Genomic DNA, 27,992 nt, shown 5'->3' with positions numbered 1-27,992 from the left:
ATGTTTCCAAAGCTGCTGTGCTTATACTTAAAGTTAAACGATACATTGTATGGTGATAATTGCTGAACAAATACAATGAAGAAGTTATCTATTTGTATATTTTAATTAAGGGGTTTATGAACCGTATTTCCGTAGCTTATTTTATTCGATTAATTATCCGTTACTCGTTTTATTTCTATTTCTTCGATTTTTCTTCGAGCTTTGGCGTAATTGCTCGTTTTGGATCAATGAAGAGAGAGAAGTAATCGCTTGGGCGTACTGAGAAAACAGATCGTCTATGTATCCCAGCACACAATGAAAAGGGCGGTGGCACTCGCTCGCTCTCCTTCGGATAAAAAAAAACTACTAGTCTGCTCAAATACGTTCTCTTAGAAATGTCAAAAACTACCGACTGTTGAAAATAATGATACAAATTAGTATTCGTATTCCCGAGGTGTGAATGGCATTTTTATTTTTATTTGACGCTGTTTTCAATCGGTGCTGAAATGCAGCCAGCACCGTTTGAGAGCAAGGCTCCCCCTCCCCCGCTGCCTACAGACACCATTGCACAGAGAGAGGGAGGGGGAAGGAGAGAGAGGAGAGATAGAGAGAGGGAGAAAGCGATAGGCAGCACCCGTGAGAGGGAAACAAGAGTCAGCCGCGCCGAGGAGAGAGAAGAGAGAAAAAAAGCAGTAACCAAACAGACAAAGGAAAACATGGATGTAACGGAAAAACGTCATTTTAAACAAGCACATGTACAGGAGAGGATGCTTTGGTCGTCCTGCACATAGTAGGGGGTAACGCACGGACTCTTCCCCAGTTTTTAATGTGGCGGGTGGGGACGCACGGCAAGCTAAAAAGGCGGAAAGCTTTCTCTAATCCGTCTGCGGATCCTGCCTGCTTGCGATGGCTGTGGCGGCGCGATGCTGTTGCAGCATAACGCAGAATGTGCCTTTTACTTTTTATTTGGTATTTTTTCTACTCAGTGGCCTTACAAATGCACAAATACGATACACCATTCCGGAGGAGCTGGAGAATGGGGCTGTGGTCGGAGACATTGTTCGAGATTTGGGTCTGGACCTGCGAAAGCTCTCCTCCCGACGCGTCAGAATCACCTCGGACAGCGCAAGGAGATATTTCAACATAAATCATAAAAACGGCAAGCTGTCGGTGAGTGACCGCATCGACCGGGAGACGCTGTGTGAATTCAGCGGCACATGTTCCCTCAACCTAGAGGTGGTGGTTGAGAACCCGCTCGAGGTGCACAACGTGGAGGTGGAGATTCTGGATGCGAATGACAACTCGCCACAGTTCCCCCGGGACGAGTACCAGCTGGAGATCTCGGAGTCCGCTATAACGGGGTCCCGGTTCCCCATCGAAGGCGCGCAGGATGCAGACGATGGCTCAAATTCGGTTCGGCTCTATCGGCTCAGCAACAACGAGCACCTCGCGCTGGACTCCAACAAGCCCGTGGCAAACAGCAAGCAAATCGAGCTCGTGCTCAAAAAGCCATTTGACCGCGAGCATACACCGTCTCATCAGTTCATACTGACTGCTGTCGACGGAGGCACCCCTGCGCGCACGGGCACAGCCAAAATCAACGTTCATGTCCTAGATTCCAACGACAATGTGCCCGCGTTCGACAACTCCGTGTACAAAGTGAAACTGTTAGAGAACTCGCCCAAGGGCGCTCTGGTGATAAAGTTAAACGCCACAGACCCGGATGAAGGCACAAACGGGGAGGTGTTTTACTCTTTCAGCAGTTACACCCCAGAGAGGGTGAGACAAATGTTCTCCATGGATACAGATACAGGAGAGATCCGAGTGAAGAACAACATTGACTATGAGGAGACTAACTCCTATGAGATGTACATACAAGCTATGGACAGGGGCCCTTCTGCAGTGGCCGTCCACTGTAAAGTGGTTGTAGAGGTTTTGGATGTGAATGACAACATCCCAGACATCGTGCTGTCCTCTCTGTCCAGCCCAGTCCGTGAGGACGCTCGGGCAGACACGGTGGTGGCCTTGATCAGCGTTAATGACCGGGACTCCGCACAGAACAAACAGGTGACCCTGGAGATCCAACCTGCCCTCCCCTTTAAGATCAAGTCCTTCCGGAACCACTACACCTTGGTCACCTCCGCCTTCCTAGACCGGGAAACCATCTCCACCTACAATGTCACGGTAACCGCCATTGACGGAGGGACCCCGGCCCTCTCCTCACACATGACCATTAAAGTTGACGTGGCGGATGTCAATGACAACCCTCCTCGCTTCGAACAGACGTCCTACACAGTGTACATGACGGAGAACAACGCGCCCGGGGCCTCAATGTGCGTGGTGAAGGCTCTGGACGCCGACGCCGGGGAGAACGCTCGCATCACCTACACTGTCCTCAATGACAACAACCACGGCATCCCTGTGGCGAGCTACGTCAGCATCAAACCCGACACGGGCGAGGCCTATGCCCTGCGAGCCTTCGACTTTGAGAAGCTCAGAGAGTTCCACTTCCAGGTGAAAGCCCAGGATGGTGGCGTGCCGCCCCTCAGCCGCGTGGCAACCGTCTATGTTTACATCATGGACCAGAACGACCACTCCCCCAGGATAGTCCATCCTCCAGCCAATGGGACGCGGACCACTGAGACGCTGATGAAGAATGCGGAGGCGGGGGCTCTGGTAACCAGGGTGGTGGCGTGGGACGGGGACGCTGGTCAGAACGCCTGGCTGGTGTACGCCCTGGAGCAGACCACCTCCGAGCTGGACCTGTTTAAAGTCCACGAGCACACGGGGGAGATCCGCACCACGCGGCGCGTCAGCGAGGACAACTCCACCTCCTTCCTGCTCACCGTGCTGGTCCGTGACCATGGCCTCCCGCCGCTCTCCTCCACCGCCACCATCAACGTGCACGTCATGGAGCTGCCGCCCAAGCTGACCCCCGACCCCAAACGTATCATCAGGCCTCACAGCCCACTACTGTTCTCCAATGTGACCCTCTATCTGATCGTGGCCCTGAGCGCCACCACCTTTGTGTTCCTGGTCACCATTGTGGTGCTGGCCATCGTCCGCTGCCACGCCTACTGCACCCAGCCCGGTTCCTGCTCCCCATGCTGTGTGTCCCAGAAGAGAGTCCCCGAGGGGGGCACCTCGGCCGGCGGGGGTGGAGGGTCATTGGGTCGAGGTGGAGGTGGTGGGGGAGGTGGAGGAGGGGGTCAGGGTCAACCCAACAATAACGTTGCTCTGCGGAGGGACCTGAAGGTTGAACCTCACTACATCGAGGTGCGGGGGAACGGCTCCATGACCAAAACGTACTGCTATAAGACATGTATGACGGCGACGTCGGGGAGCGACACCTTCATGTTCTATAACACGGGCCGGCCCCACAGTGGCACCTGGGGCTCCGGGGGATACGTTACCAGCCAGAGTGGACAGAGCCAGATGTTTGTGCGCAGGCTCAGCATGCCAGACGCAACCGCGATACAGGTGTGTGTGTGTGTGTGTGTGTGTGTGTCCCGTCATCTGATCCCAACAACACATCCCAACTGACTGGAAAGCCGTTTCATAAGTTGTTTCTTTGGGAGATGTATTATTTGGGTTTTCCCCTAGGCAGTGTTTTGTGGAACAGTGTTTGGCATTTACCATTTTCATGCAGGGAGGGGTGTAGAGGAGTTGTCATCTTTTTTTGTTGTGTTTATGCAATAGTAAACTCTTCATATGCTCTTTTTTAATACATATTTTTTTGCAGATATGGTCAAGTTTGAAATCACCTAAATCATTTATACGCTCTTGTGTCACAGGCCTTGAGAATTGAACACTTGAAAATCACAGTGCCCCTCCCAGTTCTTTTTTTAAAATCCTTTGTTTATTTTTGTCAAAAGGTTACCTGGGTTACCTGGGTTACCTGGGTTACCTGAACTGATTGCATTGTGTTGCAGTAGTAAAGGTGTTTTTGCTGTGCAATGCTCTGTTGTGAGCTCTGTCTGTACATTACGTACATGCATGCAGTGTCGGAAAATCTGAAAATATGCTCTCTAATTTCTCCAGCGCTTTGTGAATGTGTTTAGATTTTAGCTGTGCGGGGTGCAGGCAAGCTCAGAGCTTCTTTGTGGGAGCTGTGTGCTTGTGTGCATGTGTGTGTTGGCGGGTGGATACGCTCTTGTCTCCGTGTTGTTTGTGTGTGTGTGTGTGTGTGTGTGTGTGTGTGTGTGTGTGTGTGTGTGTGTGTGTGTGTGTGTGTGTGTGTGTGTGTGTGTGTGTGTGTGTGTGTGTGTGTGTGTGGTGCTCATGAATCATCACAAACAAACGGCAGCTATCAGATGTTTATGCACCTCGCTCATCCGTGGTCGTTTAGGGAGCTGTTACAGAAATACTCGTATTCAGTGAAAACATCTCTCTCTCTCCATAGCTCACTCCACCTTCTTCTCTCTGTTGTGTGCTGTACTGCTGCAACCTGTGGCAGTAGTACGACACTCAAGAGACATCTGCGACATATCATGGTTATTTGCAGTGATATTGTTTTGGAAATTATATGGGTTCGATGGTTTAGAAACGGACAGTGGGATTGCTTTGGTCGCTTTATTCTAGAACATGTCTGTACAGTTGAATAGACTTTTGTAAACTTGATTGTAATGCTAGGTTTCGTGTGTAAAGGGTTATTGTGAATGACTGGGTGAGGTCGCACTAGGCCAATCTGATTGGTCCTCTAGTTCTGGTTCAATGGGCAAAGACTAGTCTGGTGTGGTCTCTCTGAACAGAGAGATAGTCTGGGCATTAGTGTTGCTCTCTCCAACGTAAATAGTCATGGGTCTTACTCCATTACAATCCCCACGGGTCAGTCACGCTCAGGGCAAATGCCCTGAGTTTGGTTTAGTGGGTGAGCAATGGAATTTGAGGGAGGTAGACAGACTCTGCTCGGGATTAATGTTCCCATCTTTAGGTCACTGAGTTTTCTCATTCACTTGGCATCGTTTGAGAAGCAGGGGAAAAACCGAATCAAACTCTTCGTAGCTATGTGTCTGGTGGCTTTTACATCATTAACGGAGTGGTTCATTCCACGTGTAAAGTGGAATCTGGTGACTGTTCTGACTGCATGGTTGTCGTAGAAAAACACAGTAGAGAAAAGGACAATTATGACAAAAGAAATATGTATGTTGTCGACACGGCTCATTTTAAATGAAGAGAACATGTAAGCCTTCAAAGAGATGGATTGGGATCTGAAGCACTTCATACACATTGTGTAGCTTCATTTACCAATTGGAATTCGTGACGTATCATACGAATCGCAAAACAAATTATTTCGCAAAACAAATTCAGGACGTAGCATATACAAAATGGAATACGTTTTGCACAATTGCGAAACGTTTTCGGGGATCGTTTTTTTTGTTGCTCATGAGCTCTATTTTCAAAACTACTGGCTGAAATTATACACAATAAAAATGAATGAAGAATAAATGAGGTAGGGGGAGTTAAAGGGGGTGAAATAATGAAGTCGGGGAGTGAAAGAGGATGAAAAGGGTGAAATAAAACAATGTTCAGGTAATTGCTCCTCTCTCCCTGGTGGTTTCCCTCGTTAAATGCCAGTCATGTTTGCTCCAGCCTTGTAATTAACTGTCGGCGACGTGTTTCCCGATACCACAGTGGGATTGATCGGGTTCCATGAGGATGGGGAAAGCAAGGTGATTGGACCAAGGCGTTCCATGGTGGAGGTGCGAGCGCTGTATCCATGCGAGGGGTGTCCACTCAGAGGCAGAGAGAGAAAGAAAAAAAACAGGGCCTTATTAAGTCCCTCATTTGTGTTCACACAGCAAGGCAGGGAGGAAGGGAGTGCACAGGAAACCCATAGGGATAAAAACATTCTCTCTCTCTCTCTCTCAGATACAGAAACCAAATTCTAATTCACAATATCAACTCTCCACCATTGCTCTACGTCCTATGTGTATTGCTGATAGACTCTATTGCTGATAGAGCCTGTCTGTGTGTAGGGCTGCATCAGACTGCAGACTTTTTTTAGGGTCCAGATGCTCCTCTCTAACCTACGGTGTTAGTGGGAGTCTGTTCTAATGTACACACACACACACACACACACCGTAAGGACGGCCAGACCACTCCCCCAAACAGTTACTCCAGGGCAACTGCTTCGTGATGGCGCTTTTATTTGGAAACTATCCTATTTTTGGGGATGAATCTGTCTCTCTTATTTATCAGAGTTACAGTGTGGAGTGTTAAGTCTCTCTTATTTATCAGAGTTACAGTGTGGAGTGTTAAGTCTCTCTTATTTATCAGAGTTACAGTGTGGAGTGTTAAGTCTCTCTTGTTTATCAGAGTTACAGTGTGGAGTGTTAAGTCTCTCTTGTTTATGAGAGTTACAGTGTGGAGTGTTAAGTCTCTCTTGTTTATCAGAGTTACAGTGTGGAGTGTTAAGTCTCTCTTGTTTATGAGAGTTACAGTGTGGAGTGTTAAGTCTCTCTTATTTATCAGAGTTACAGTGTGGAGTGTTAAGTCTCTCTTGTTTATGAGAGTTACAGTGTGGAGTGTTAAGTCTCTCTTGTTTATCAGAGTTACAGTGTGGAGTGTTAAGTCTCTCTTGTTTATCAGAGTTACAGTGTGGAGTGTTAAGTCTCTCTTGTTTATGAGAGTTACAGTGTGGAGTGTTAAGTCTCTCTTGTTTATCAGAGTTACAGTGTGGAGTGTTAAGTCTCTCTTGTTTATGAGAGTTACAGTGTGGAGTGTTAAGTCTCTCTTGTTTATCAGAGTTACAGTGTGGAGTGTTAAGTCTCTCTTATTTATCAGAGTTACAGTGTGGAGTGTTAAGTCTCTCTTATTTATCAGAGTTACAGTGTGGAGTGTTAAGTCTCTCTTGTTTATGAGAGTTACAGTGTGGAGTGTTAAGTCTCTCTTATTTATCAGAGTTACAGTGTGGAGTATTAAGTCTCTTGTTTATGAGAGTTACAGTGTGGAGTGTTAAGTCTCTCTTGTTTATCAGAGTTACAGTGTGGAGTGTTAAGTCTCTCTTGTTTATGAGAGTTACAGTGTGGAGTGTTAAGTCTCTCTTATTTATCAGAGTTACAGTGTGGAGTATTAAGTCTCTTGTTTATGAGAGTTACAGTGTTGAGTGTTAAGTCTCTCTTACTTATCAGAGTTACAGTGTGGAGTGTTAAGTCTCTTGTTTATGAGAGTTACAGTGTGGAGTGTTAAGTCTCTCTTGTTTATCAGAGTTACAGTGTGGAGTGTTAAGTCTCTCTTATTTATCAGAGTTACAGTGTGGAGTGTTAAGTCTCTCTTGTTTATCAGAGTTACAGTGTGGAGTGTTAAGTCTCTCTTATTTATCCGAGTTACAGTGTGGAGTGTTAAGTCTCTCTTGTTTATGAGAGTTACAGTGTGGAGTGTTAAGTCTCTCTTATTTATCAGAGTTACAGTGTGGAGTATTAAGTCTCTTGTTTATGAGAGTTACAGTGTGGAGTGTTAAGTCTCTCTTACTTATCAGAGTTACAGTGTGGAGTGTTAAGTCTCTTGTTTATGAGAGTTACAGTGTGGAGTGTTAAGTCTCTCTTGTTTATCAGAGTTACAGTGTGGAGTGTTAAGTCTCTCTTATTTATCAGAGTTACAGTGTGGAGTGTTAAGTCTCTCTTGTTTATCAGAGTTACAGTGTGGAGTGTTAAGTCTCTCTTGTTTATCAGAGTTACAGTGTGGAGTATTAAGTCTCTTGTTTATGAGAGTTACAGTGTGGAGTATTAAGTCTCTTGTTTATGAGAGTTACAGTGTGGAGTGTTAAGTCTCTCTAACTTATCAGAGTTACAGTGTGGAGTGTTAAGTCTCTTGTTTATGAGAGTTACAGTGTGGAGTGTTAAGTCTCTTGTTTATGAGAGTTACAGTGTGGAGTGTTAAGTCTCTTGTTTATCAGAGTTACAGTGTGGATTGTTAAGTCTCTGTTATTTATCAGAGTTACAGTGTGGAGTGTTAAGTATCTCTTATTTATCAGAGTTACAGTGTGGAGTGTTAAGTATCTCTTATTTATCAGAGTTACAGTGTGGAGTGTTAAGTCTCTCTTGTTTATGAGAGTTACAGTGTGGAGTGTTAAGTCTCTCTTGTTTATGAGAGTTACAGTGTGGAGTGTTAAGTCTCTCTTGTTTATGAGAGTTAGTGTGGAGTGTTAAGTCTCTCTTGTTTATGAGAGTTGGAGTGTGGAGTGTTAAGTCTCTCTTGTTTATGAGAGTTACAGTGTGGAGTGTTAAGTATCTCTTATTTATCAGAGTTACAGTGTGGAGTGTTAAGTCTCTCTTGTTTATGAGAGTTGGAGTGTGGAGTGTTAAGTCTCTCTTGTTTATGAGAGTTACAGTGTGGAGTGTTAAGTATCTCTTATTTATCAGAGTTACAGTGTGGAGTGTTAAGTCTCTCTTGTTTATGAGAGTTACAGTGTGGAGTGTTAAGTCTCTCTTGTTTATGAGAGTTACAGTGTGGAGTGTTAAGTCTCTCTTGTTTATGAGAGTTGGAGTGTGGAGTGTTAAGTCTCTCTTGTTTATGAGAGTTACAGTGTGGAGTGTTAAGTCTCTCTTGTTTATGAGAGTTACAGTGTGGAGTGTTAAGTCTCTCTTGTTTATGAGAGTTACAGTGTGGAGTGTTAAGTCTCTCTTGTTTATGAGAGTTGGAGTGTGGAGTGTTAAGTCTCTCTTGTTTATGAGAGTTACAGTGTGGAGTGTTAAGTCTCTCTTGTTTATGAGAGTTGGAGTGTTTAAGGCTTTGGAGTGTTAAAATGTGTAGGCTGTTCAGGTGTGAAGCCTATTTCCATCCTTGGTTGTGCCAACAATGTCTATTTTAGCTTTAGAGTTTGTCACCGCTCCATAAGGTGTACTTCTTCATGGATTTGACGCAACTTCAACACAAATACGGTTTCGCTGAACCGCTGAGATTTATACTGTGTCCCTGCTGCAGTGCTGATGAGTGTGTCCATGTGTTGCTGTGGCACGTTGAGCCGTCTGTTTCCCTGTGGATGTAGATGATGTGATGGGATGTCTGACTCTTGGAGGAACACCAGGTTTTTCCTCATTTTGGCCACATATTGGATTTCAGGGTGATGAATGTGCTGCGTGGAGAGACTACGGTCGATTCCCCCCTCCCATCTCCAGGAAGTTAACATCTGTCCTGTGGACAGCACAGGAAATGGGTCACCACTGGGAAGAAGGTAGAGCTTGTTCCTACCACTGATCTAGGATCAGATGTGTTTTTTTTTTGGTGTTGTTGCCCAGTAATGGTTAAGGTTAGGAATGGGTAATCTGATCCCAGGCCCATACTGTGATCATCCCTGTTTCAGAACATTACAATGAGTCTCATATTATATGGTTTCACTATGTGACACAAATACATTTCCATTAACTTTTTACAGTAAGACTTGTGTTTTTTTAAAGCATGTTATCAACTTGGATACATCCCCAAGTGTTGGCTGGTATTCAGAGTTCACCTGATGATGTCACTAGAGACAGAGCCTCCAGACAGAGGTTATGGCCGTTTCACACGCCTCTCTCACGGCTCTGTTATGATGGGGATGTCACATTTATTCTCTGTCCAGGTGCAGGCCTGGGGGGGTAAAGCTGATATCGCCTCCCCCTCACCTCACCTCTCCTCCTCCACCTGTGACCTGAAACAGAAGGAGACGAGGAGAGATTGGGTAGGGGGGATCCATGTGGTTACCATGGTGAGGCCTGTCGGACCAGCTCAGGCTGATACTGTGACACACAAGGTTTTGATCAGAGGGGGAAAGGAGAATAAAATGAAAGAGACGGAGCGACAGCTGGATATAAAATGGAGGATATAGAGATAGGAGAGCACTGAGATGAATGAGGGCGGTAGATTGGGGCTAGCATTTTTTCCAGATCCTTAAACCACGCCTAATACATAAAATACAAATAAATCAAATATGAAAATAGTAAGAAGGACATTCCGAGCGAAAGTGTGATAGAAAGCGAGGGATAAAGAGGAAGGGTGGAGAGGTGGACAGCTCTGATGGAGCCCTTAGACAAAAACAGTGATGTGAGAATTCCGTCGGGTCGCCATTGTAACGGAGCGTATCCCCTGAACCTGAGTGGTTTGACCCAGGAAGGGGGTGGCCTGAGGGACTGTGGCAGAGAGGCAGGGTCAGGGGTCCGGTCTGGTCTGGGCACTCAACAGGCATATCTCTCAAAGTCGTCACTCTCAGAGGACAGGGAAGAAGGGAAGAGGGAGGGGAGCAGGGGAGGTCCAGCAATATGAGAATGGAATGCTCGTCACTCATTTCTCTCCACAGGCAGAGGCAAGCTGTTGCCTTCATGATGAGTGTTTGTGCATATATGTGTGTGCATGTACTTCTAGTTCACGCCATGACTTATTCATGAGAAGATATTGGGTTTTGCCTGTGTGATCTCTTTCAGTACCTAAGACTCCAATCCATTTCTCTCTCTGTCTCTTTTGCAGCCCAAGGTGCCCAATTCAGACTGGCGTTACTCTGCTTCACTTAGGGCTGGGATGCAGAGGTAAGCACATATCACATTTTACCATACCTCAAAAGGTGTCCAAGATTCATAAATCACCAGCGTTCCATTCCTTTTAAACCCTCATAAATCCTATGTTACTTTACCCATTCCCCTCCACTATACGTACTACTCACATTGCTGCTTGTTGAATTCAAATGGATGCCAAACCCTATAGCACAACAGAAGAATTTCCTTCGGAGTCAGCCACACTCCAAAAAAAAAGCAAGTTCTGCAGGCTCTAGTTTTGTCTAATCTTGATTACTGTCCAGTCGTGTGGTCCAGTGCTGCAAGGAAAGACCTAGTTAAGCTGCAGCCGGCCCAGAACAGAGCGACACGTTTGGCTCTTAATTGTAATCAGAGGGCTGATATAAATAGCTAGGAGTTGAGGAGAGACTGACTGTGTCACTTCTTCTTTTTCTAAGAAACAATAATGTGTTGAAAATCCCAAATGGTTTGCAGTGTCAACTTACACACAGATCAGACACACACTTATCCCACCAGACATGCCACCAGGGGTCTTTTCACAGTCTCCAAAACAAGAACAAATTCAAGAAAGCAACTTCCTTCCATCTCATATTGCTGAAATAAACAGCCAACCTGGTTTCAAAACAAAGATAAAGCAACACCTCGCAGCACAAAGCCTCTCCCCTATTTGACCAGATAGTTTGTTTGTATTCATTGATATGTAGGCTACGTGTGCCGTTAAAAAAGATATATATATCTAGTTCTGTCTTTGATGTTCTGTATTATTTCATGTGTTGTGTGGACCCCAGGAAGAGTACCTGCTGCTTTTGCAACAGCTAATGGGGATCCTAATAAAATACCAAATACCAAAATACATTACTATTAAACCAGATATTATCCTATTTATATAGCATCTGTTCTACAGTATTCCTTTAGCTTGGTTGTTAGACAGTAGTAGATAGAGAGCGAGGGGTAATCAGGGGGTCAGTGATAGACTGAGGGGACAGACGGAGGGAGGGATGGAGAGAGAGAGAGGGACAGAGAGGGGGCTGGAGAGAGAGAGGGGGACAGAGAGGGGGCTGGAGAGAGAGAGGGGGACAGAGAGGGGGCTGGAGAGAGAGATGGAGGGGAGGGCAGTTAGGCGGAAATATGGCATTGGGAATGCGCAACACAACACAGGGATCACATTACCCATGAGCCATTGGGCCACTAGCTGCTCTGGGATCGTCTGGGCTTGACCCAAACGAGGAGCATGCTAATGAGAGGGAGGGGCTAAGTTATCGAGCAGAGCCAGCCTTAATGAGCCAGGGGTAGCCAGGCGAACCACATCATCAAATGCACTGCACTGCGGCCAGGTAATCTCATAGTACACACACACACACACACACACACACACACACACACACACACACACACACACACACACACACACACACACACACACACACACACACACACACACACACACACACACACACACACACACACTGCTCTGCTGCAGTTCCGATCTCATGAACTGAGGATGACTGGCGGACCAGTCCCTCCATCGGGGAAAAACAGAAGTAGGTCATCTGCCACCGCCCCTCACAAACACTCACACACACACACACACACACACACACACATAGAGGTCTATCCCTCCGGCCATGACAGACAGCACTGCGGCAGTGATGAGAGATGACAGAATGGACAACGCTTTCACAGCTCCCTGTAAACAACGTCTTTCTGTCTGTCTGTCTGTCTGTCTGTCTGTCTGTCTGTCTGTCTGTCTGTCTGTCTGTCTGTCTGTCTGTCTGTCTGTCTGTCTGTCTGTCTGTCTGTCTGTCTGTCTGTCTGTCTGTCTGTCTGTCTGTCTGTCTGTCTGTCTGTCTGTCTGTCTGTCTGTCTGTCTGTCTGTCTGTCTGTCTGTCTGTCTGTCTGTCTGTCTGTCTGTCTGTCCAGAGACATGGTTCATCAGGGTCAGTGTGTGTATTTGTCATTGTTTTATGGCTTATCATTTATTGTTTATTGTGTCTGTCTCATGTGTGTGTGTGTGTCAGATTAATACAAGTTTAATACAAGTTTAACATCTGAGTGTCATTGGTGTTACACAGATTCCCTCATAATTACAGCAGGGTTTAATGAGAGTTAATGTGCTTGAGCAAATCATTCTAATACATTAAATCGCTCTTGTCACTTTAGCATGGAGCCCTTTATCCATCCCTCCTCCTCTCTCTTCCCCTCCCTCCCTAAATCTGAGCTGTTGACTGATCTATTTATACTCTACTGAGATTACAGTTTGTTTGAAACATTTTGAGACATTTTGAGTGTATACCCCAAACAGCAATGCACTTGAGTAATGATTTTGACCTAGTTAGTTTTACAGCCCTAAATATATTTCTCTGTAATTACGAACCCCGTTAAGCTAGAGGCTAGCGTGTCTATGGGTTCATTTTTACTGCACTGGTTGTAATAATGACAAGCAAAGAGAGAGAGAGAAAAATGTTTGCCAATTTTATAAAAATAAAAATAACATGGGCCTCCCGGGTGGCGCAGTGGTCTAGGGCACTGCATCGCAGTGCTAGCTGTGCTTCCAGAGACTCTGGGTTCGAGCCTAGGCGGCAGGGTAGCCTAGTGGTTAGAGCGTTGGACTAGTAACCGGAAGGTTGCAAGTTCAAACCCCTGAGCTGACAAGGTACAAATCTGTCGTTCTGCCCCTGAACAGGCAGTTAACCCATTGTTCCCAGGCTGTCATTGAAATTAAGAATTTGTTCTTAACTGACTTGCCTGGTTAAATAAAGGTTAAAAAAAAAAAAAAAAAGGCTCTGTTGCAGGAGGTCCATGGGGCAACGCACAATTGGCCCAGCGTCGTCTGGGTTAGGTAGGGTTTGGCTAGTAGGGATATATATCCTTGTCTCGTTGCGCACTGGCGACTCCTGTGGAGGGCCGGACACAGTGCGTGCTAACCAGGTCGCCAGGTGTACGGTGATTCCTCCGACACATTGGTGCGGCTGGCTTCCGGGTTGGATGCGCACTGTGCGGCTTGTTTCGCAGGACGCATGGCTTTCGACCTTCGTCTCTCCCAGGCCCGTATGGGAGTTGTAGCGGTGAGACAAAATAGTAACTACTAACAATTGGATACCACGAAAATGGGGTCAACTTTAAAAAATGTAAAATTTAAATTAAAAAACAGAAATACCTTATTTACATAAGTATTCAGACACTTTGCTATGAGACTTGAAATTGAGGTCAGGTGCATCCTGTTTCCATTTATCATCCTTGAGATCGTTCTACAAATTGGAGAGCCAGTGGTAAATTCAGTTGATTGGACATGATTTGGAAAGTGAGTGTTTGTGAAGGGTGGCTGTCTGTATATGGTCCCACAGTTGACAGTGCATTTCAGAGCTAAAACCAAGCCATGAGGTCGAAGGAATTGTCTGCAGAGCTCTGAGACAGGATTATGTCGAGGCACAGATTTGGTATTTGGGAAAGGGTACCAAAACATTTCTGCAACAACACATCATTCTTAAATGGAAGAAGTTTGTAACCACCAGGACTCTTCCTAGAGCTGGCCGGTCGGCCAAATTGAGCAATCGGAAGAGAAGGACCTTGGTCAGGGAAGTGACCAAGAACCCAATGGTCACTCTGACAGAGCTCCAGAGTTCCTCTGTGGAGATTGGAGAACCTTCCAGAAGGATAACCATCTCTACAGCACTCCACCAATCAGGCCTTTGTGGTAGTGTGGCCAGACAGAAGCCACTGCTCAGTAAAAGGCACATGAGAAACCTGCTTGGAGTTTTCCAAAAGGCACCTAAAGGACTCTCAGACCATGAGAAACAAGATTCTCTGGTCTGATGAAAGTGAATGAGACATAAGAAAGATAATAATTCTATGCACATTTACACCTGTGGGGACAGGGTAAGAGTCCGTTTGGGAAAGTCCATGGGGAAGCAGCAGGGGGGGAGTGAGAAGTGATGGGATGAACTAACCATCAGCCAGACAAGCAGGCTGATTGTCTTTCAGAAAGACAAAGAGACATTTCTATGGACACAAGGAGAAAGTGGGACAATGAGCAAAAGCGGTGCGTGTGTAAAATCACCTGGGAAGCCAAACCAGGGGGGGGAAAGCCATATTACAACCTACGTGTTGTGATAATTGCATTGTTTGCTCTATAACCTGTTAGTTCAAAAACCTTGACATCATGGTGTATATAGGCCTAAAGGCCGAGACAATAAGAAGCCCCATTGGCAGAATCAATTTCACCACACCTTTATTTCGTTACAAAGCCAGAGTACAACCTCTGTCCTGTGAAGTCCAGAAAACACATTGCATGTAACTATCAGTTACATGAGATGCAGTATGGTCAAGCAAGGTAATGTTTCCCACATTTTCAGACCACTAAACAACTATTGATTTTAGAACCACAGAGAGTTACCGCAAGTCGCAAAGAAAACAGGCGATGCCTCCACTATTCCAGCACCATTTCATCTTCAACATTTCAACATCATCAAATCACCTATGCTTGGTCTAATACAGTGACAAATTAAAGATACCAAAAACAATGTTGTCCAATCAACGTAAGATAAATATGATGTGGCTGTCCTTGGATCTGATTTGTGTGTGTGTGTGTGTGTGTGTGTGTGTGTGCAAGTAGAAAAAACATGTTGGCTCACCCTACACCCTCCTCTTTCATGTTGACTAAATGGTCTATCACTTTATCATACAGTACAAGCTTTTTTTTGTTTGTACTAGGCTACCTGGCTAAAGTGTTTGCTCGCTAGCCTAACTTCCTTTCATGGGCAACGTTAGCTAGTTAACATTAGCCTTCTACATCTAGCTACATATTGAACTTCCATCCTCTCAGTCCAGGGGCACAATATGAATATATGGTTGGATCAAAATCACCGTTATAATCATTGGCTAGCAGGGAAAATGAAGTAAAACCACATGTCCAAATCCCTATCCATCCATTGCTAAATTCAGAAAAGGACCATTTTAGCTAGCTAGCCACCGGAGGACAGCAACACAACAAGATGTAACAATTCGAGTTGTTTCTGTCAATTACGGATTTCTCTTGATGCGATGTGATGAGAAAGAAGCCAAATCAAAACGGTCTTCCCTTGACACTAGCTCAGTTTAGCTCAGCGATGATTGGCTATTATTTCATTATTTTTTTTATTATCAAGGGAGGCCAAATGCTCGCTGGCTTCCCTGCATTCAGTGCTACCGGCGGCAACAATGTGGTACTCTTTATGAACAGACAGCATCACAGAGATGGCCTACACATACAGAGACAGAGGGGGCGCTGTTTCGCTCGATCGGATCCTTTCTCCGGTGAGATACATTCAACCTCTTGTGAATTGAAGGAAAGTTATGAAACACAAAGAGAAAAAAGAGACATTCTTTTGTTTCGTTTTTTTCTTGGTCATTTTTTTGGGGGGGAAGTCTGGCTTCCCTTGGCATCCATGAATACACGTCACTGACAACGAGAGAGAAACAGATACAGGCATTAGCTGTAGGAACATGCTTTAGATCCAGTGTTCCCCTTTAATAATTGATCAGTGAATCTGGATGACTCCAGCTCTACACAGCACTTAAAATGGCCACCCTGCCCAATCTCTATTCATCTCCTTATACCACTACAAAAAGACAGGAGGACCTTTACACACACACAACACACACACACATTTCAATACAGCTGATGGAATAGAGATGACGGAGGCGTGAAAAATTGCAAAGAAAGAAAGGGAGGGAGAGGAGGAAGGGGGAAATGAATAAAGAGAGAATGGGTGAGGGGGACAGAGGGTGAATCAGATGGCAGAAGAGCGAGGAGAGGATAGGGACTGAGCTGTGATTGCCTGACCTTGGGGGTGAACACGCTCACACATACACTCGCACAAATACACGCACATACACACGTGTGCACGCGGACGGCCAGACAGTGTGTGAAGAGCCTGGAGAAGAAGTGCAACTAAAATGGTGGCAATACTGCTGCCTCCTCCCACACGCTTTCCCTTCCTCCTGTCTCTCTTAAATGTTCAACTATTATTTATTTCAATAGCTTCACTTTTACCCTATGGAGAAAATATCTTTGTGTTCCACCTTTGACATTTTGCAGTATATTGTGGTATAGGATCGAGTATTCAATCGCATATTGGGCACTTTCAAGTATGTGTGTGTGGGCCAGAGAGAGAAATACAGCGAGAGAGAGATACGGAGAAAGGGACTCCAGCTGAAGTGGGGGAATGGTTCTCTTCTCATCTGACCTCTGTGAGACTAAACTTTGCGAGACCCAGTTTTCCAGGCAGGGTCGAAGGGAAGGAGAGAAGAGAGGGATTAAACATGGAATAGTAGCAATGCAGGAGGATTGAAAGAGGGCGAGCACCTCCTTAAAACCATATTGACGGGTTGATATCGGGAGATTGTTTGCATTTAGCATGTACACGCGCACACACACAGCGCTCTGCGCATTGTTAGCTCTGCCTGCTGGTTTCAGTCGCCCCTGGTTCCTCTTAAGGTTTCTTCCTAGGTTTCTGCCTTTACAGGGAGTTTTTCCGAGCCACTGTGCTTCTACATCTGCATTGCTCACTTTCCTGGGTTTTAGGCTGGGTTTCTGCCGGTGTAAAAAAATACATTAAGAATACATTTGATTTGATGTAATATCTGCTAACACAATAAAGAGAAAGTCTAGATAGAGAGTGTTTTTCTAATCCTCAATGAAAACCCTGCTCTGCATCTCACTATGGTAAAAGGTGCTGCCCTTATTGGATAAATGATAGTGGAACATGCAGATTGTTTCAAAAGCGACATGAAACGGAGCTGAACCCTTTTCATGATTAAAACATTTAACCATAGTTTGAATAGAGGACATTAAGATTTAGTGGAATCTCATACCTTACATTTATGGCGTGTGTGTGTGTGTGTGTGTGTGTGTGTGTGTGTGTGTGTGTGTGTGTGTGTGTGTGTGTGTGTGTGTGTGTGTGTGTGTGTGTGTGTGTGTGCATTTAAGGTTCTGTTTATTTGCTGTATTTTGGCAGCAGCCTGTCGCTGTTTTAACACCGCAGAGCTCAATACATTTTAGTTAGGAGGGTTGCTGAAATCCCTGGGGTGGGTGTGAAAATGTTAGAGCACCCATCTGTAATCCCTAATCCAGGGAGCGGTGTGAATATGCAGGGTGACTACTGTTTAATCCTAATCCAAGGGCCCATTTGAGTTCCTGAGATGGAATTGGTCTGACCCCCCTCCTGAGACCCCTGCTACTGACTGTGTACACACACACACACACACACACACACACACACACACACACACACACACACACACACACACTGTGGTTTCCTACCATGGCTTAATTTAGTAATGCTCTGTATTATAGGAAACTTGTGGAGCGAGAGACGACTGGGTCCACAGAAGCTTATAGCTGCTGCTGCCTTATGGCCCTGTGATAGAGAATATAATGGAGGTCACCCAGAAAACACAGTGTGTGTGATGTGTTTGAGAGTGAAAGGGTGTGTTTGTGTGTGTATTTATGAGAGAAAACTCTCTCAATATATTCTGTACCATCAGACTGTGTGTGTGTGTGTGTTATATTTCTCTAGACTCTGTAACCTCTGAAAATGTGTGTGTTGGGATGTTTCTCCAGTGTGTAACCTTAGAGTGTGTGTGTTGTTTTCCAGCTCAGTGCACATGGAGGAGTCGTCGGTGATGCAGGGAGCGCAGGGGGTTCTGGTCCAGAACTGGCCGACCGTGTCTAGCGCCGCCGGAGGTAAGAGCCAGGCCATTACACCCCACACTGAACCGCTCTGACCCTGACCAGACCAGACCAAAGCAGAATACAATCAGACTAAGACCCTGAGCAACCCAGGCCAATGCAGAACAACTCAGACTACCTCCGACTTTGACTGGCACAGTGTAATCCAGACCAACTACGACATAACCAAAGGGAGAGACTAGGTTCTCCATCACCCTGACTCCTGCTCACTGCCCTAATCCACTCAGAGATGAAATGACACTGTTCTGTGGGTGGAGATTGGTATCTGTGTGTGAGAGAGAGAGAGAGAGAGAGAGAGAGAGAGAGAGAGAGAGAGAGAGAGAGAGAGAGAGAGAGAGAGAGAGAGAGAGAGAGAGAGAGAGAGAGAGAGAGAGAGAGAGAGAGAGAGAGAGAGAGAGAGAGAGAGAGAGAGAGAGAGAGAGAGAGAGAGAGAGAGAGAGAGAGAGAGAGAGAGAGAGAGAGAGAGAGAGAGAGAGAGAGAGAGAGAGAGAGAGAGAGAGAGAGACTACAGAGGCTTAGAGAGCTGAGACTCAGAGACATCAACACAGACCCATATTAACCATGACTACAACTGTGATTACATTCTTCCTCTCTGCAGTCTCTTCCGCTCTCCCATACACACCCTAATGTGATGCAATGTAAACTTGCCTTTTTTTAGATATTTTTTTTGCAAAAATCACATTCGTCCCCCACGTCTCGTAACCCTGGTGACTGTTCTTGTCACCTCTGTACTTCTCGGATGATGAAACGGGCCGTAGCTTCCTGCTCTTGGCTGCTCTCGGATGCTCTCTACCTCATTAGCATACTCATTATAACCGCACAAGAAGCATTAACATCTGACTCAAGGTCAGTACCTTCCGGAACAGATGTGTTTGGGTGGAACTCAGCTGGAATGTGTTATGTAGCAGGGTCCAGGGAGAGAGGGAGGGAGGGAGGGAGGGGGAGGGAGGGAGGGGGGGGGGAGGGAGGGAGGGAGGGAGGGAGGGAGGGGGAGTAGAGATTGAATGAGGGGCGAGTAACGAGAGAGGAGTGGAACGTGAAGACATTGTGGAGGATACAGAGTACAGAGAGATAGAAAGGAGTGGGAGAGAGATGGATGGACACAGGAAGAGAAGGATGACAGTGCAATTTACTGAGTAGATAGAAAGGTGATTTGTTGTAATTAAGGTATGCTGAGAATGACCCGGCTCTCTGTCCATTATAGACAACCTGACTAACTGCCCACACACACAGTCTTCTCTCTCTCTCTCTCTCTCTCTCGCTCTCTCTCTCGCTCTCTCTCACACACACACTCTGCCTTCCCCGCCTAGCAATCGATTTCTTGCCCAGACTGAGGAGTTGCAGCCTTGAGCAGGGTGGTGGTGAGTGGAGGGAAACCGAATGGGTGGAGATGCCAGTCTTCATGGGTCGGGTTGGCTGGAGTTGACTAAGGGGTTGTGGAAAGGGGTGACAGGATGGGGAGGGTGTATACTGGGATCGACAGAGTAAGGGGTTGGATGGAATTTTAATGGGGGTTAAAGTAAAGAGATGGATGCTAAATGAAGCAGTGCCGTCTGGGCATGAACGTTGGGGGTTTGGAATAATGGGGTTGGAGTCCAAAAAAAGTCTAATGGCAAATTTTAGGATGTAGAATGATTCAATTTTGCATATTTGAAAAAATAAGTTGTAACGGTGAAGATGTAGACAGGGACACAGCTGGATCTGTCCAGTCAGCCGGTATGATGGCACTCATTGAATGAGTCGTCTCCTGGTCTAATGATCAGCAAGTCAGTCGTTGCCTGTCGGCTTTCTGCAGGTTTAGGACCTGAAGTCACTTTAATGCATTGCTGCAGCGTGAGAGAGGAGAGGTGTTGTGTCGATTGTTACAACTGCAGGGTGGGTTTGTGTGTGTCGTCTGACAGAGTCTATTTGCTTTCTGTTCGATGTGAGACAAAGAGCCACAGCTGGAGACTACGCCCCTGTTCCTTCCCCCGTGTTTCCATCAGGGTGGTCTGCTGCGGATATGTGTGTTTGTTTAGGAGTTTGTGTATGTATTTTTATGTATGAGAAAGAGAGACTGTGTGTGTGTGTGTGTGTGTGTGTGTGTGTGTGTGTGTGTGTGTGTGTGTGTGTGTGTGTGTGTGTGTGTGTGTGTGTGTGTGTGTGTGTGTGTTCGCTCCCTGCTTTGTGTGCAGCTCCTGGTATGACAGATGGAGTCCAGCCTACGCCCAGATTAACAGACTCACATGAATGAAATCAGGATTCTGCATGCTGCCGAACTCTATCACTCTCTCCTCTCCTCTCTGCTTCCATCCGTCCCGCCATTTCACGGCTATGTTTCTAAAGCAGGGGCACGCACAGGGATTCACAGAGGGCTGTGCTGGATCTGAACAATCCCCTGGGGAGAAATTGGTAGAGGGAAGAAAAGAGAAGGAGAGGGAGAAATGCAGAGCCAGAGAGCGAAAGGAAGGAGAGGAGAAATGGAGAGCAGTGAGAGGGAAGAGAGGGAGAGAGGAAAGGAGGGAAGAGAGGGATGGGGGGGACTGGGAGAGAGGGGGGAGAGTGTGACAATGAGTTGGAAAAAAGAGACAGGCAGAGAGTGAAAAGGGGAGAGAGGGAGAGGGGGAGGGAGAGAGGGATGGAGGGCTGCTGTTGCTAGGGGTGAGTGTGTTGCTAGGGGAGAGTGGTTGACTCGGAGAGCGAGAGAAAATGAGGGAGAGAGAGAAAGCTCACAGCATTATTCTCCATCAGCACTGTCGCTGTGACGCCCAAGTCCTACCACTTCACTGGAGGATGCAGTTTCCACGGCAACCATTCATAGCCCTGAACTGAGTGTCGAGAGAGAGAGAGAGTGAGCGAGAGTGAGCGAGAGTGAGCGAGAGTGAGCGAGAGTGAGCGAGAGTGAGCGAGAGTGAGCGAGAGTGAGAGAGAGAGAGAGAGAGAGAGAGAGAGAGAGAGAGAGAGGGTGTAAGAAGAGCGTTACGGAGGGAGGGAGAGATGGAGATGGAAATGTGGGCTGTGAGGTTGAAGCAACGCAGGTGAATAGAGAGAAATAGGGAGGTGGCTGCTGATCAAATAAAGAACAAGCATTGGATAGAAAGGAGGAAGAGGTTGTGTTGGTCTGAGGAGGCCATGGCGAGGGGAAACAAGGAGAGAGGGAAGGAGAGAGGGAGAGAGGGAGAGAGGGAAGGAGAGAGTTAGAGAGGGAGACTGACCTACATACACAGGGCCGTGCTGTACTGCAGAGGTGGAGGCAGGTTTATTGCAGGTCTTTATGCATCACTGCTCTATTTGATGACAGGGACACACACACACACACACACACACACACACACACACACACACACACACACACACACACACACACACACACACACAAGCCTGATTTGATGAGGGGGGACAGGAGTCAACAGCAGCTTGCACCTGACGAGGCAAAACGGAGGACAGTGGATGAGGGAGAAGAGGTAGAAAGGGCAAGAGAGGGGGAGGAAGGGTGAAAGAAGGAGAGAAAAGGGTGTGCCCTGCCCTCCTCTGGAAATAAGCTCCATGGCAGGTGGTCCATCCTGTGTCCCTCTCCCTTATTCAACCTTCTGGCGTCCAACCATATGTCCACAACATGTTGTTAGACTAGGGGAGGGTGGAGGCGTAGAATTCTAATTTGATTAATGCAGAGATGGAGAGTTGAGGTTTCTGCGTTCAGCTGCTCAAGCAGAGGCTCTGTGGTGGTAGTACTGTTATGTGAGTAGGTCTGCTGGATAGAACTCTCTGGAACCTGCCTGGGGCAGAGAGCCAACTCAGGAGGGGAAGCCTAGACCAAGTTGTTCCTCTCTGCTCATCCAAAAATGTCTCCCCTCTTCCTTTTATTCCTCCTCACCTCCACCTCCTTCCGATCTTCGCTGACTTCTGTCTATCTCTGTCTGTCCTCTCACCAATTTCATTTTCTGCTTCTGTTTCTTTTGTCCCGTCTCACCCTCATTTTCTCACCCTCCCTCTCTCCTGCCCCCCCCCCCTCTCTCTCTCCCTTACTCTTTTTCTCTCTATCTATCTCACTCCCACTCTCTTTTTCACCGTTTCTCTCTCTCTCTCTCTCTCTGCTTCACTTAAATCCGTTTCTAATAGTCTGCTAACAGTCATGTCACTATTAATGACTATACCATCCTCATTAGAAGCACTGCTCTCATTTAGATGAGACACACACACACAGAGTTGGCAGTGACACCTCTTTGTGAGGCTGTTGAGGACGGTCTTTTGGGAGAGCTTGTCTCCACCATCTGTCACATGATCCGTCTGGGCATCACGCTTCAAGGTGTGCACACACACACACATACACACACACACGGTGAAGAAAAACACACGATCACTGTCACCAACAGATACTGTAATTTCTCGTAAAAAAAAAAAAAACAACACACACAACCAGTCGCCATAGTTTATTTTTATACACACAAGTACACTTGCTCCTTCATGTTGCCATTATCAGTCATGGGAATATATGGTGATTCATGCAGACACACATATACTCCTGTCACTACCCAGGCACAGGCAGAAAAATACAGATGCATGAATAACAATTAGGTTTTGAAGAGACAGCAGTATCGCTTAGGGTTTCAGTCCTCATAATACACACTCGCACACACACTCACGCATGTACCCGTATGCACACACACACACACACACACACACACACACACACACACACACACACACACACACACACACACACACACACACACACACACACACACACACACACACACACACACACACACACACACACGAAGCACAGGTGTTTTGATAGTGAAGGGTGTGGTCCCAGCTCTCGTGTAGCGTTTCACTACACCCGCAATAACAATCTGCTACATATGTGTATGTGACCAATACAAATCATTTTATTTGCTATCACAACAACCTATTATCTTCTCGCACTGCAGTGCCTCTCCCTCTCTAAAAGAAATCTGCACCTTCAGGATTTTTAGTAGCAGTTTTTCTACCTTTCTGGGTAGATCGCATTTCATACCCGCATCCCTGTACTTCCTCTCTCTCCTCTTCCTCTCTCTCTTCCTCCTCGTCCTCTCTCCTCCTCCTCGTCCTCTCTCCGCCTCCTCCTTCCTTCATTATGTCAGCCTGCACTGCACTCCACTGTGCTTCTGCTCAAGCGGCCGATGGATCGTGGAGCTTCTGGATGATTTAAGTCACTGTGAAAACCTTGGTCAGCAGAGAGACAAAGAGAGAGACGGAGAGAGAGAGACGGAGAGAGAGACGGAGAGACAGACAGACAGACGGAGAGACAAACAGACGGAGAGACAGACAGAGAGACGGAGAGAGACAGTCAGAGAGAGACAGACAGTCAGACGGAGAGCCAGACAGACGGAGAGAGAGACGGAGAGAGAGAGAGAGCCAGACGGAGAGAGACAGTCAGAGAGACAGACAGACCGACTGAGAGAGACAGTCAGAGAGAGACTGACAGACGGAGAGAGAGACAGAGAGAGAGAGGGAGAGAGAGAGACAGACAGACAGAGAGAGACAGACAGATGGAGAGAGACAGACAGACAGACAGACGGACGGACAGACGGACGGACGGACGGACGGACAGACGGAGAGAGAGACGGAGAAAGAGAGACTACATTAGAGGAGTGTATTGCTTTGGATATTTGAGTTCTGAAATACTTGGAGTGTGTCGGGCTATGATTCTGATCTTTGGTAAAGACAGAGAGGAAGAGGAAGAGACTCAGAAATGTAGAAACACAGCAGAGAGAGATACACATACAGAGAGGGTGTTATGCTGTGGTCATCCCAGTGTAAAATGAATCCTTCACATCACTAATGTGCCTCTTAATGATCAGTGATTGACAAGCTGTTTCATTTCCAATCATAATAACGTTGCCATAACAGTGATGGGCATAATTAACGCTCTATCAATCACTGGAAGGGACGGGTGTTTGCTGGACCAGGTTTCACGCTAGATTAGACGAAAGGTCAGAAGAAATGAGACTTCGAGCTGGAGGAAGGGTGAGTAAGGGAGGCAAGTAAGAGAGAGAGAGATTTTCCCAATGCAACAGCCATTGACAAATCAGACTGTGCTCAGGCCCCTCCTGTACTCCCTGTTCACCAATGACTGCCTGAGTCTCCAACTCAATCATCAAGTTTGCTGTCAAGACAACAGTGGGAAGCCTGATTGCCAACTACGACGATATAGCCTACAGGGAGGAGGTGAGAGACCTGGTGGAGTGGTGCCAGGAAAATAACCTCTCTCTTGACATCAACATAACGATCGGCTAATTGTGGACTTCAGGAGACAGCAGAGGGAGCACGCCCCGATCCACATTGACAGGGCCACAGTGGAGAGGGTCAAAAGCTTCAAGTTCCTCTGCGTGCACATCACTATATATAATAATAATATATGCCATTTATCAGACGCTTTTATCCAAAGCGACTTACAGTCATGTATGCATACATTCTACGTATGGGTGGTCCCGGGATCGAACCCACTACCCTGGCGTTACAAGCGCCATGCTCTACCAACTGAGCTACAGAAGGATCACTGACAACCTAAAATGGTCCACCCACACAGACAGCATTGTGAAGAAGGTGCAAATGTTTGGCCACGAAGACCCTCACAAACTTCTGCAGATGCACCATTGAGAGCATCCTGTCGAGTAGTAGCACCGCCTGGTACAGCAATTGCACCGTCCGCAACCGCAGGGCTCTCTAGAGGGTGGTGCGGTCAGGCCAACGCATCACTGGGGGCACACTGCCTGCCCTCCTGGATATCTACAGCACTCGGTTTCACAGGAAGGCCAAGAAGATCATTAAGGACCTCAGCCACCCGAACCACGGGACTATTCACCCGCTACCATCTAGAACGGGGGGGGGATTCCAGTCCTCGAGGGCCTGATTGGTGTCACATTTTTGCCCCAGCTAACACGCCTGACTCCAAGAATCACCTAATCATGATCATCAGTTTAGAATGTAATTTGATTAATCAGCTGTGCTTGCTCGGAATGGAGAAAAAGTGTACACCAATCAAGCCCTCGAGGACTGGAGTCGCCCACCCCTGATCTAGAAGGAGGAGACAGTAGAGGTGCATCCAAGGGACCTCGAGACTGAGAAACATCTATCTCCAGGCCATCAAACTGTTAAACAGTCACCACTAGCCTGCCTCCGCTCAGTACCCTGCCCTGAACCTTAGTTAGTGCTCTAGCCGGCTACCACAAGGCTCTACGCTGCACCTTAGCGACTGCTGCCCTATGTACATAGTCATTGAACACTGGTCACCTTTAGTAATGTGTACATACTGTTTTAACCACTTCATATGTCTATACTGCATTCTAAGTCAAGGCTCATCCTATATAACTACTGATGTACATACCTTTTCTTTCTTTTCATATACTGTCCATACTGTCTTTCACCATTTATATGTATATATATTTAAAACATTGTATTGCCAGGTATTACTGCACTGCTGGAGCTAAAAACACAAGCGTTTCGCTGCACCTGCGATAACATCTGCAAATCTGTGTATGTGACCAATAAACTTTAGGGGGGTTTGATTTAGAGGTTGTGGTCGTGTGTGGATCTGTGCTGGTCGAGGCAGGTGCCTTTGTTGCCATCCTGATAGGTGAGAGAGAGGAAGAGAGGGAGTGAAGAGGGGGGAGAAGGGAGAGTGGAATGGGTAGAGGGAACGAAGGGGGAGTAGAGAAAGAAGGTCACAGAGGGATGGAGAGATGCTGGGAGGGAGGGGAAAAAAGATGATTGGAGCACAGACAGATTTTCTGTTCCTGTTTGATTGTCATGGCTCAATCAAAACAAAGAGGAGGAAAAGTGGGGGTTCCCACTTGTTGAGTCTTGAGGGCAGAAAGCAGTATGCATCGAAATATATAGACAAGGAAGCATTCACGGATTTAGAAAGTTTAAGAAGAAGAGATGGGAGGGATTCATTCTGACCAGGATTTTGACATGCAGTCAGACCCAGTCAGAGCCGGTCCTGACCTCCCTGGGGCCCTAAGCAATATTCTGCTAAGGGGCCCTCCTACCTGACCCGTGAGCCATGTAAACCATTTGCCATTGGCACATAGTCACACCTGACACCCAGTGCCCCTCCCTTCTTAAAAACAGTTTGCTCCATCCATCTCTCTAGGAATAAGTAGACCTATACAGAACAGAATGAGGTGTAAACAAACAATATTTATTGAATATAATATTTTCTACAGAATCTTAACATAAGTGAATATTAACATGAACATAAATAAGAAATTGTAGAAAATATAAAATGTAGAAATAATAAAATATAACACTGAGCTTTGGCTCTGCTGCCTGGTAATTAGTCCAGTTCTCACAATGTTATACAATTAGCTTTGTCTGTACAATGTAAACATAAGCCTATAGGCTATGGCTGCAGCTATATGTCTTAAAATAGTCCAATAAAACCTATACAGCTGTGTGTTTAACTGTGGTTCCCTCTACAGCCTGGGCATTTTCAGCATCAGCACCAGCACCAGTCTATCTGGACTGTCTGGAAGAAATTGAGAAAGTATGTCACATAGTTAGTTAACTTCTTATGGTATAGGGGACGCTTGCGTCCCACTTGGCCAAAAGCCAGGGAAAATGCAGCGCAGCAAATTCAAATAAAATTATATAAAAATCTAACTTTCATTAAATCACACATGTAGGACACTAAATTAAAGCTACACTTGTTGTGAATCCAGCCAACATGTCAGATTTTAAAAAGGCTTTTCGGCGAAAGCATAAGATGCTATTATCTGATGATAGCACAACAGTAAACAAAGATAGTAGCATATTTCAACCCTGCAGGCGCTACACAAAACGCAGAAATAAAATATAAAACATGCCTTACCTTTGACGAGCTTCTTTTGTTGGCACTCCAATATGTCCCATAAACATCACAACTGGTCCTTTTGTTTGATTAATTCCTTCCATATACAGTATATCCAAAATTTCCATTTATTTGGCGCGTTTGATCCAGAAAAAAACAGCTTCCAAATTGCGCAACGTGACTACAAAATATCTCAAAAGTTGCCTGTAAACTTTGCCAAAACATTTCAAACTACTTTTGTAATACACCTTTAGGTCTTTTTAAACGTTAATAATCGATCAAGTTGAAGACGGGTCTATCTTTTTTCAATAGAGGACGAGAAGAAACTAACGCTACTTTTCAAGTCTTGCGCACTCTCAACAGTGTTACCCATTTCCTAGATGGTCGTACTTCTTCATTGCACAAAGGAATAACCTCAACCAAATCCCAAAGACTGGTGACATCCAGGGGAAGCGGTAAGAATTGAAAACAAGTGGCTAAAAAATATCGTTCCCCAATGAGAATTCACTGAACAGACAGAGACCTCAAAAAAAAAATCGGAACGATTAGTCCTTAGGCTTTTGCCTGCTACATACGTTCTGTTATACTCACAGACATGATTCAAACAGTTTTCGAAACTTCAGAGTGTTTTCTATCCAAATCTACTAAAAATATGCATATCTTATATTCTTGGCATGCGTAGCAGGAAGTTGAAATTGGGTACGCTATTTATCCAAAAGTGAAAATGCTGCCCCCTATACCTTAAGAAGTTAAGCAGTCATTTACTGCAATTCTTAGGGCCGTCCAAAAGGTTAGGATATAGAGTTCCTCCGGGTATTTCTCACAGAGAAAGGAGAGCAGCTCAAAGGCACTCATCTTACCTGATGGCAGATCAGGTACATTCTGAATCTCGTGTGCCAGATCCATTCCACTGGTGTCACAGTCGTCTCTGAAGGTTTGAGTGTTTTCAACTTCCATACAGTGAGCCTTTAAAGATTCACTGGACATC

General features: G+C 46.1%; 1 protein-coding gene across 43 annotated transcripts in view; it reads left to right on the top strand.

The window, feature by feature from the left end:
- Positions 1 to 27,992, top strand: part of LOC118381995 (protocadherin alpha-C2-like) — a 227,408-nt gene that overhangs the window by 186,972 nt on the left and 12,444 nt on the right. For 42 of the 43 annotated variants that reach the window (XM_052508335.1, XM_052508195.1, XM_052508346.1 and 39 more), the window contains 2 exons: positions 10,420 to 10,478; positions 18,098 to 18,186. In XM_052508335.1, coding sequence (XP_052364295.1) covers positions 10,420 to 10,478; positions 18,098 to 18,186 — 148 coding nt within the window. Of the gene's footprint in view, positions 1 to 6; positions 3,460 to 10,419; positions 10,479 to 18,097; positions 18,187 to 27,992 lie in introns of those variants that run through there. The other variant, XM_035768870.2, reaches the window with a different exon arrangement.

Source organism: Oncorhynchus keta, chromosome 4 (assembly GCF_023373465.1).
Source record: "Oncorhynchus keta strain PuntledgeMale-10-30-2019 chromosome 4, Oket_V2, whole genome shotgun sequence".
Taxonomy (NCBI): Eukaryota; Metazoa; Chordata; class Actinopteri; order Salmoniformes; family Salmonidae; genus Oncorhynchus; species Oncorhynchus keta.
The sequence above is the reverse complement of the archived record's forward strand: the minus strand, read 5'-3'. Positions and strand labels throughout refer to the sequence as shown.